Source organism: Schistocerca serialis, chromosome 1, assembly GCF_023864345.2.
Source record: "Schistocerca serialis cubense isolate TAMUIC-IGC-003099 chromosome 1, iqSchSeri2.2, whole genome shotgun sequence".
NCBI classification, from domain to species: domain Eukaryota; kingdom Metazoa; phylum Arthropoda; class Insecta; order Orthoptera; family Acrididae; genus Schistocerca; species Schistocerca serialis.
The window spans coordinates 287,884,078-287,895,499 of NC_064638.1; the positions used below are offsets into that span (position 1 = coordinate 287,884,078).

At 42.0% G+C, this 11,422-nt stretch overlaps 1 protein-coding gene across 1 annotated transcript; it reads left to right on the top strand.

Annotated features, from left to right (window-relative positions):
• Window positions 1–2,629: 2,629 nt before the first annotated feature.
• On the top strand, window positions 2,630–4,162 carry LOC126457312 (elongator complex protein 3-like). Its single transcript, XM_050093504.1, is given in 1 exon segment — window positions 2,630–4,162. A coding segment is annotated over 1 exon segment (1,371 nt). The 5' UTR covers window positions 2,630–2,791.
• Window positions 4,163–11,422: the final 7,260 nt, after the last annotated feature.

The window sequence follows — 11,422 nt, forward strand, 5'->3', positions numbered from 1 at the left end:
GACTGCTAGTGATACGAGGCCGTTGGGATCCAGCACGGCGTTCCGTATTACCCTCCTGCACCCATCGATTCCATATTCTGCCAACAGTCATTGGATCTCGACCAACGCGAGCAGCAATGTCGCGATACGATAAACCGCAATCGTGATAGGCTGCAATCCGACCTTTATCAAAGTCGGAAACGTGATGGTACGCATTTCTCCTCCTTACACGAGGCATCACAACAACGTTTCACCAGGCAACGCCGGTCAGCTGCTGTTTGTGTATGAGAAATCGTTTGTAAACCTTCCTCATGTCAGTGCCAGCCTTGTGTGCATCTGTAGCACATCATCTTCGTGGTGTATCAATTTTAATGGCCAGTAGTGTACTTCGATTCCGCGTGATGATGGTGGCAGCGGATAACGAATACTCTTCACCCAAAAGTGATGGCAATTTTACCCCAGTTGAATGCAAATAATAAAGTTATAAAAACGCATTTAGAGGGGCTTTCAATAAGTAATGCAACACTTTTTTCTTGGTCGATTTCGGTTGAAAACTTGCGGAATTTGTTGTGAGACATCGTGGAATATTTCCGCTTCAGGTCCTACAGTTTCATGAAGTACCTACAGGTGGCGACGCTATACGTAGCTTTCAAAAGGCGCCTGCAATGGAGGTGCGTTCCAAGCAGAATGCTGTCATCGAGTTTCTTTTGGCGGAGAACCAGAGCATCGCAGATATTCACAGGTGCTAGCAGAATGTCTACGTAGACCTGGCAGTGAAAATAAGGGCTGGGAGTCGTTGGCCGAACCGTCTATCGCCAACGCATCAAGGTCTTGCAAACCAGTCCTATCTCCCGCTTAACCGGCCGGTCGCACACAGCTGTGACTCCTGCAATGTTCCGATGAGTGGACGACACTCTCATTCGAGGTGATGGACACATCAAAATCAAACGCCTCGATGCTCAACTGGACGTTCTGACACACTCCTTCACCAGATGGGGTATTCAAAGCTGTGTGTCTGCTGGGTTCTTCGCCACTTAACAGAAGAGCAAGCAACGAAGGACCATCTGTGCTGAATTGTTTGCGCAATACGAGGCTGAGAGCGACAATTTTTTGTTGAACATCGTCACAAGAGATGAAACATGGGTTCATCACTTCGAACCGGAAACAAAACGTCAATCCATGGAGTGGCGCCAAACCATTTCTGCTCCGAAAAAAAACTTCAAAGCCGCACTTTTAGTCGGTAAAGTAATGGCGACGGTCTTCGGGAACTCTGAAGGGGTTATTCTCTTTGATATCCTCTGTCATGGTGCAGCTATCAGTTCTGAAGTGAATTGTGTCACCCTCAGGACACTGAAGGAACGACGCCACAAAAATTCAAAAGAACTTCTCTTTCTACATGACAACTCAAGACCCCATGAAAGACTGCGCATCCAAGAGCAGCTGACGAAACTTCAATGGACTGTTCATCCACCATAGCCACACGGGGTAGCCGCGTCGTCTCAGGCGCCTTGTTATGGTTCGCGCGGCTCCCCATGTCGTAGGTTCGGGTTCTCCATAGGGCATGGATGTGTGTATGTGTGTGGTCCTTAGCGTAAGTTAGTTTAAGTTAGATTAAGTAGTGTGTAAGCCTAGGGACCGGTGGCCTCAGCAGTTTGGTCTCATAAGAACTTACCACAAATTTCTATATTTCCATCCACCGTGCCGCCCCGATCTCGCACCTTCCGATTTCCATCTGGTTGGCACAATGAAAGATGCACTCAGCGGAAAGCGGTACGTGGATGATGAGGAAGTTATTTATCAAGCAAGGCGTTGGCTTCGACGTTGACCAGTAGAGCGGTACCATGTGGGTATCACTCCAAAGTAAGGTGGCGTAAGGCTATCGCATTGAACGGAGATTATATTAAAATATAGGGTTTTGTGATTCAAATGGCTCTGAGCACTATGGGACTTAACATCTGAGGTCATCAGTCCCCTAGAACTTACCTAAGGACATCACACACATCCATGCCCGAGGCAGGATTCTAACATGCAACCGTAGCGGTCGTGCGGTTCCAGACTGAAGCGCCTAGAATCGCTCGGCGACAACGGCCGGCAATGGGGTTTTGTAGCCAGAAGAGTGGAGAATAATATGATGTATTGGAATCCTGAATAAAACCAAACTGTTTTCAGAAAAAAATATTGCACTACTTATTGAACTTTCTTGTAGGAAAACATAACCAGTTCATATTGATAGTTAAAATAAGTCAGTTAGATGGATTTTTAAAAACTGCGCAGGTAGGCTATTTTTACAATAGCTAAAAATAAGCACACAGAACAAATAAGTTTGTGACTCTCAGGAAACATCCTGCCCTCTAAAATAATAGTCTCAATTCGGTGAGGAAGGAAGTCCGCAAGTTTCTTCCGGCATGCTTGAATGAGTAGGCTGAAGTCAAAGTACGGAGAACAGCCCCAAAACATCAGAAAAGCGCCTACGACTTGAATCGGATCCTCCACACATTGCGGCTTAAACGCCTGTTTGGGACATCTGTGCACTCGATGCCACGCATCGTCTGAGAAGACCCAAATAGTGACTTTAGTCCGCCACCGGCCGTTTCCGTGTCGTGTTGCCCCTACAAGACGTACAGTATTACTGTGCTGCTATGATCATCTGAATAAACTGAAAATACGGATAGCATCAAAATATGGTTTAGAATCGTCGCCACGATTGGTGGATATTATCGCTGCTGTACCACTTGACCACAAGAAGACTTTGTTGCCAAAATTGAAAGCAAAACCAATCAGGACTGCAAGTGGGATTGCAGTGGTTGCTGTGATGTGCAAGCCACATCGCTGTCCACACATCAGTATGACTGCTAACATATGTGTGTATTGTCCTGGAGGACCAGACTTTGAATTTGAGTATTCAACACAATCTCACACAGGATATGAACCAACATCCATGCGAGCCATAAGAGCACGATATAATCCATATTTACAAACAAGACATAGAGTTGAATAATTGAAGCAGCTTGGCCACACTGTAGATAAAGTTGAATTTATAGTCATGAGTGGAACCTTTATGTGCTTGCCAGAGGATTACAGAGATTATTTTATTAGAAATTTACATGATGCTCTATCTGGACACACTAGCAACAATGTGCATGAAACTGTGAAATATTCAGAGAAAAGTAAGACTAAATGCATTGGAATTACTGTTCAAACTAGGCCAGATTATTGTCTCAAAAGACATTTGTCAGGTATGTTGAGATATGGATGCATTCGTCTAGAGATTGGAGTCAAATCTGTATATGAGGATGTTGCAAGAGACACAAATAGGGGACACACAGTGAAAGCAGTCTGTGAGAGCTTCCATTTGGCAAAAGATGTTGGATTTAAGGTGGTTGTTCATATGATGCCAGATCTTCCAAATGTTGATTTTGAAAGAGACATTGAAGAGTTTATAGAATTCTTTGAGAATCCAGCATTTCGAGCAGATGGTTTAAAGATTTTTTATCCAACACTAGTGATTCGTGGCTCAGGACTTTATGAACTCTGGAAAACTGGAAGGTACAAAAGTTACCCACCAAGCACACTCGTTGACCTTGTTGCACGCATTCGTGCACTTGTACCTCCGTGGACAAGAGTGTACAGGGTGCAGAGGGACATCCCCATGCCGTTAGTGAGCTCTGGAGTTGAACATGGAAATTTGAGAGAACTGGCCTTAGAAAGAATGAAGGATCTAGTTACTAGTTGTCGAGATGTTAGAACAAGAGAGGTTGGAATACAAGAAATTCATCACAAAGTTCGACCCTATGAGGTAGAACTGATTAGAAGAGATTATGTTGCAAATGGTGGCTGGGAAACATTTCTGTTTTATGAAGATCCTGAGCAAGATATCCTTGTTGGTCTTCTTCGCTTACGAAAGTGCTCAGAGGAAACATTTAGGTCCGAACTTAGGGGTGGAGTTTCAATAGTTCGTGAACTTCATGTTTATGGTAGTGTAGTACCAGTGAATGCACGTGATCCTACAAAGTTTCAGCATCAAGGATTTGGAATGTTACTTATGGAAGAAGCTGAAAGGATTGCGAAGGAGGAGCATGGATCTGTTAAAATAGCAGTAATATCAACTGTTGGCACCAGGAATTACTACAGGAAAATTGGATACGAACTTGATGGGCCATACATGTTAAAGTTATTACTGTGATCAGATTACAATGAACTTTATTTATGTTAAGTATTTAAAATAAAAGAGTTTAAAATAAAAAAAATGTCAGTTTACAAGAAAGCCGACTCGAAATGTCGATCGCAGGTATTTGCTTTCGCAGTGCTCGCTCGGAAATTGGTTGACATGGGTCTGCATTCACTGACGGCTGCAGTTCCTGTTGTTTTATCTGTAGGCACGTGACAGCATGCTCTACCTAAAATGTACCAAAATGCCTCGCATAAACATGGGATTTTTCGAGGGCTCATAACTCGATTTCTTCTGGTAACAGAAAGGTAGGGTCTAGCGTTTTGGATAGTCCTTGAACCAGGGACCATCTGTACACCCAGCCGGATAATCGTCTCACTGTAACTACCCTACAGTACATGGTCAAAGTTTGAATATTACACACTTAGAGCAAACCGGTTGGTTCTTTTTTACGTTAGATGTGATCTACGGCGCGCTTTAAGGAGCGTATGGAGCGGCCATTTAATTCGTGGGCATTCCTGAGAAAACCTGAAAAACGTAATTTTTGGGTACCAAAACCGAGCCACGGATTCCAAGACGGCTATCTGAAACTTTGACGATATATACCTAATATACCCATCTCGAACACCGTTGAAAATTGTCTTGTATATCTTTACCTGTTTCAGAGATATAGAGGTTCAAAGTTACCTTACTAGTACACGTAAAAAACGAAAATTAAATCCCATGCGAGGCGAAAACGTAGTTTATAAAGTGACATAGCACGGAGAAATACGCTGTAAAGTGCCTTCGTTATGATCAAAAGGGTTCTGGAAGCCCCGTGTTGTTGTAGTACTGAAGCAGGGGCAAAATTTTTGTGCACATAAAATCCGGTCTGAGGTGTAAAATTACATACTTCTGCATTATTTCTATTTCATATAAGTAAACTATCAAAATTTTATTGACACATGAGAATCATTTCATAAGAGTGACATGCCATGCTGTAGCAGGGAAAATAAGGGAACCAGAGGAAAAATGCTGCTATCGGAGCACAATAAAGGCGAGTATGTTACTGTTTATGAAAAGACTGACTGAAAAGTTGGGTACCAGCTGCTTAATTCTACCTCCCTCAGCACTTTCACATATTTTCCCCAAAAAATTGGCATTTGAACATATTCGCTCTTTTTTATACTGATGGTGAAGGAGGCAATACCAGTGGGAGGGAGACCAGTAAGTAATAAATACTAGAAGATAGGAGACAGTGGTTGTGATACAGAAAGAGCGAAGGAGACAATGACAGTATGAAAGAAAGAGAGGGAAACAATGGCAGTGGAACATACTTGTAGTTGTCAGTGGAACAACAGTGGTAGGAAAAGAGTGGTAGTGGGAGTGGGACCAAGAGAAGCAGAAAGTGGAAGAGGGTGAGAGCCAGTAATAATCAAAGACAGTCTATGACAATGACAACGAGGAAGGGAGGGGAAAGTGATAGTGAGAAGAGACAGCAGTAGTGGGAAGGAATGAATGAGACAGCAGCAGTAAGAGAGAGCAAGAGGGAGACAGCAACAGTGAGAAGAGACTGTATGTGGGTGGGTATGAGCGACGTAAAGCGTTGGACCATCGGGTGTGAGCGAGTTATAGATAGGGGCTTGTGGCAGCGACAGGTGAGTAGCTTGACAGAAAGAGTGCGAATATGCTCGCATGCCAAAACGTTTTGGAAAATTTGTGAAGGTTCTGGGGAAGGTAGAAAGAAGCAGTTGGTACCACACTTCTCAGTAAGAATCTTTTAAACAAGAGCATACTCGCCTTTTTCGTCCTCCGATAGGTGTCCTCTCCCGCTTATGTACTATTGTTTGAAGTTCATTAACAAACGACGGAGCTGATCCTCCTTGGTACACAAAACGGGTTAGAACACTGTTACAGAGACAACGAAACAAACATGCCAAATTTAAACAGACGCAAAATACCCAAGACTGGCGATCTTTTACAGAACCTCGAAATTTAGCTCGGATTTCAATGCGAGATGCTTATAACAGTTTCCACAACGAAACTTTGTCTCGAAACCTGGCAGAAAATCCAAATCGATTCTGGTCGTATGTGAAGTATGTTAGTGGCAAGAAACAATCAATGCCTTCTCTTCTCGATAGCAATGGAGATACTATCGACGACAGTGGTGCCTCCGGCCGCTGTGACCGAGCGGTTCTAGGCGCTTCAGTCCGGAACTGCCCTGCTGCTATGATTGCAGGTTCGAATCCTGCCTCCGGCATGGATGTGTGTGATGTCCTTAGGATAGTTAGGTTTAAGTAGTTCTAAGTCTAGGGGACTGATGACCTCAGATGTTAAGTCCTATAGTACTTACAGCCATGTGAACAGTGCTGCCAAAGCGGCACAACCTTTCGAAATGCCTTCTCAAAAGAAGACGAAGTAAATATTCCAGAATTCGAATCGAGAACAGCTGCCAACATGAGTAAAATAGAAGTAAATATCCTCGGAGTAGTGAAGCAACTTAATAAAAGCAAGTCTTCTGGTCCGGACTCTATACAAATTAGGTTCCTTTCAGAGTATGCTGATGCATTAGCTCCATACTTAACAATCATATAAAACCGTTCGCTGGACGAAAGATCCCTACCCAACGACTGGAAAGTTGCACAGGTCACGCCAATATTCAAGAAAGGTAGTAGGAGTAATCCACAAATTACAGGCCCATATCGTTAACTATGAAACGTCCGCTTAGAAAAATTTATGAATTACTGTGCTGATAAAGCTCTACGTTATTTGCTTTTCAAACAGCTGAGCAAAACTGAACATACTCAGACATTTCTATCTTTTCTTATTCTGATCAACACTAAACTGACACACAATACTTCTTAGCGGAACGCATTCTGACTTTTAATAATCCCTACAAAAGAATGGCCCTGACTAACAATAACCTATAACTTTCATGAATCACTTACCTCACAAAAATCTTCGCTACTCGAACTACTGCTATACAGCGAGCGCCAATACTGCCAGCTAAATAAAAGAATGTACTACTGAATGTACTAACTACTGATAGGCATACTTAGCAAATGAAAGATTTTGATAGAACAAACAATGTATTTACCTTAATAGTGCTCAAAAGTCATAATACACATACCAGTTCGTGACACCCAGTCTTACAAATTTACTCTGTCTGATGGACACACGTCCAGATCATCCGCTCTCAAAACTCCACCATCTCACTCCCCACATCCACCACTGCTGGCGGCTCACCTCCAACTGCGCAACGCTATGTGCTGTTAACTGTCAACTGCCCAACACTACAATAGCGAATATTCCAACAATGCCAACCAGCCACAGACTGCACACAGCATAGCCAGTGATTTTTATACAGAGTGCTACGTGGTGTTACCAATATAAAAACCTAAACAGCCTACTTACATAGCCCCCATGCTCCCCACAAAAAAATTTTACAAATTGTTTTGGGCAGTTGCCAATACGGATTTGAAAATTTTTTTCATAATTACAATAACAAAGATATCAAATGCACACCCTTATTGATACAATGTTGGTCAAAAGCTAAAATTTTCTCACAGTCCACAAAGACAGTCCTGATCATTCATCACAGTAAAATTGCAGTGGTTTTTTTTCCCTCAAAGTCTGAGCAGTAAAAGAAAATGCACACAGAAGTTGTGGATTTCCATGCAATCTTGAAGAAGTAGTGTTGTCCTTCCAACGGAAAGACTGTGCTGACTCTTGACATGCAGATAGGTAATTGGCCACAATGGAGCAAACCCACTGCAGAGTCAGTCGAAGTTTTGAAGAACATTGGTAGGTAGGTCATCACAGAGGAGACCCACTGTAATCCTGGTAGAGATTATGGTATTGGTGGGACACCAGAGGTGCACACCCACTGCAGTCCTTGTAGAAATAATGGTATTGGTGGGCCATCAAAGATGCAGACCCATTGTAGTCCTTGTAGAGACAGCCATCAGCCATTTGTTGCGACTGTGCAGGTGCACAATCACCATCGAAGAGTCTTGCGGACAATATATCAAGTCCATAAACCACCACTTGTGCACTCACAAAGTTTTTGGAATCGTCCTTAGAACCAGCAATACTGTTAACCAGTCCCTTGCTGAATTATTAACACACGTGCAAACACTAACAGTCCCAACTTCTAACATATTGTGCATAAACTATGACCAACAGAAATGTGTGCACTGAAATGAATGCTTACAAGTTACTTAATTTGATGAACTGGTGTCCATTACAATTTTATAACATGAGAATACAATTACAAAGATACAGAAAACATCATTAAAACATAATAATACAGATAACATTTGTAGTAATACAGGCTTTACAAAAGAATAGAAATAGACATATACATCAGTGTTACAGGAATTATGACATAAGTAAATACGTAAAAGGTCAGAATAACTTTCGAACAATCAACGTCATATGTGAGCATTAAAACAAAACAGAATAAATAATGTCTAAACATCTTTACAAAGTAAATAACATATTATAAATGCAAATTATATTTGAGGATAACAGTATTCCTCATCATAGTGAATGTAGCTGAGTATTAGAAAAATTTTACAACATAAGTCTTATCAGATAAACACATAAAGACAGGAAGAGCACAAATACACAAGGTACACAGACACACAGTGGAATAACACAAAAGGACAGGATAGGGTTTGTTTTCAGTGTGACATTTGGTACTGCAGTCCAACCCAAAACTTCATTTCATAGATGTTTCCTCTTATTTCACTTTTTTTTTATACCTTGTTAATGTGTTATTTCCAATTCATCATAACTCATTCTCTTATATAGCCTACCCCTCTTAAGCTAACTTAAATCTACTGAGCTCAGATGCTAAACTAAGGGACGAGGCAATGCAGCAGCACAAAACAATTAACACAAACAGCAATGGCAAAAAATGCAAATTGGCAAAGCAAGCAGCAATACATATAAATTAGCAAAGCAAATACAACATTATCACTAATATGAGCCAATGTGCAGCAAAAAGAAAAATAAATCAGCAGTAAAACTGGCTTAATACAATGTAAAATTCAGTAGAACTATGCCTGGCAAACAACAGCAGCAAATGCTATAATCCTGGCAGGGTCGCCATATGAAACGTCCCCTTAGAAAAATTTATGAATTACTGTGCTGATAAAGCTCTACGTTATTTGCTTTTCAAACAGCTGAGCAAAACTGAACGTACTCAGACATTTCTCTCTTTTCTTATACTGATCAACACTAAACTGACACACAATACTTCTTAGCGCAACGCATTCTGACTTTTAATAATCCCTACAAAAGAATAGCCCTGACTAACAATAACCTATAACTTTCATGAATCACTTACCTCACAAAAATCTTCGTTATTCGAACTACTGCTATTCAGCGAGCGCCAATACTGCCAGCTAAATAAAAGATTCTACTACTGAATGTACTAACTACTGATAGGCATACTTAGCAAATGAAAGATTTTGATAGAACAAACAATGTATTTACCTTAATAGTGCTCAAAAGTCATAATACGCATACCAGTTCGTGACATCCAGTCTTACAAATTTACTCTGTCTGATGGACACACGTCCAGATCATCCGCTCTCAAAACTCCACCATCTCACTCCCCACATCCACCACTGCTAGCGGCTCACCTCCAACTGCGCAACGCTATGCGCTGTTAACAGCCAACTGCCCAACACTACAATAGCGAATATTCCAACAATGCCAACCAGCCACAGACTGCACACAGCACAGCCAGTGATTTTCATACAGAGCGCTACGTGGCGTTACCAATATAAAAACCTAAACAGCCTACTTACAGCACCAATATTCAAGAAAGGTAAGAGGAGTAATCCACTAAATTACAGGCCCATATCGTTAACGTCGATATGCAGCAGGATTTTAGAACATGTATTGTTTTCGAACATAATGAATTACCTCGAAGAAAACGGTCTACTGACACACAGTCAACATGGGTTTAGAAAACATCGTTCTTGTGGAACACAACTAGCTCTTTATTCACATGAAGTGCTGAGTGCTATTGACAAGAGATTTCAGATCATTTCCGTATTTCTGGATTTCCGCAAGGCTTTTGACACCGTACCACACAAGTAACTCGTAGTGAAATTGGGTGCTTATGGAATATCGTCTCAGTTATGTTACTGGATCTGTGATTTCCTGTCAGAGAGGTCACAGTTCGTTGTAATTGGCGGAAAGTCATGGAGTAAAGCAGAGGTTATTCCTGGCGTTCCCCAAGGGAGTGTTATAGGCCCTTTGCTGTTCCTTATCTATATAAATTGTTGTGCCTAGACAAGACAGCCTAGACACAATGAGAGGAAGCCGAAAGGCACGCGCTTAAACTCACGCAGGCTGGCGTGAGGTCTGAAACAGGATACGTAATGAATGCTATAAAGAAAAGTACGTAGCTTCTGGAATACTTAACTTTAAATTGTAGAACATCGCTCTTGATGATACATGCTTCATAAAATAAATATCAATTCAATACGGCGCCTTGCTAGGTCGTAGCAATTGACTTAGCTGAAGGCTATGCTAACTATCTTCTCGGCAAATGAGAGAGTCTTCGTCGGTGTAGCATCGCTAGCAAAGTCGGCTGTACAACTGGGGCGAGTGCCAGGACGTCTCTCTAGACCTGCCGTGTGGTGGCGCTCGGTCTGCTATCACTGACAGTGGCGACACGCGGGTCCGGCGTATACTAATGGACCGCGGCCGATTTAAAGGCTACCACCTAGCAAGTGTGGTGTCTGGCGGTGACACCACATAAATGATTTGGGAGACAATCTGAGCAGCCGTCTTCGGTTGTTTTCAGATGACGCTGTCGTTTATCGACTAATAAAGTCATCAGAAGATCAAAACAAACTGCAAAACGATTTAGGACAAATATCGAACTGGTGCGAAAAGTGGCAGTTGACCTTAAATAACGAAAAGTGTCAGGCAATCCACATGAGTGCTAGAAGGAACGCGTTAAACTTCGGTTACACGACAAATCAGTTTAATCTAAAAGCCGTAAATTCAACTAAATACCTAGGTATTACAATTACGAACAATTTAAATTGGAAGGAACACATAGCAAATGTTGTGGGGAAGGCTAACCGAAGACTGCGTTTTATTGGCAGGACAATTAGAAAATGTAACAGACCCACTAAGGAGACTGCCTGCACTACGCTTGTCCGACCTCTTTTATAATACTGCTGCGCGGTGTGGGATCCTTACCGGATAGGACTGACGGAGTACATCTAAAAAGTTCAAAGAAAGGCAGTACGTTTTGTATTATTGCGA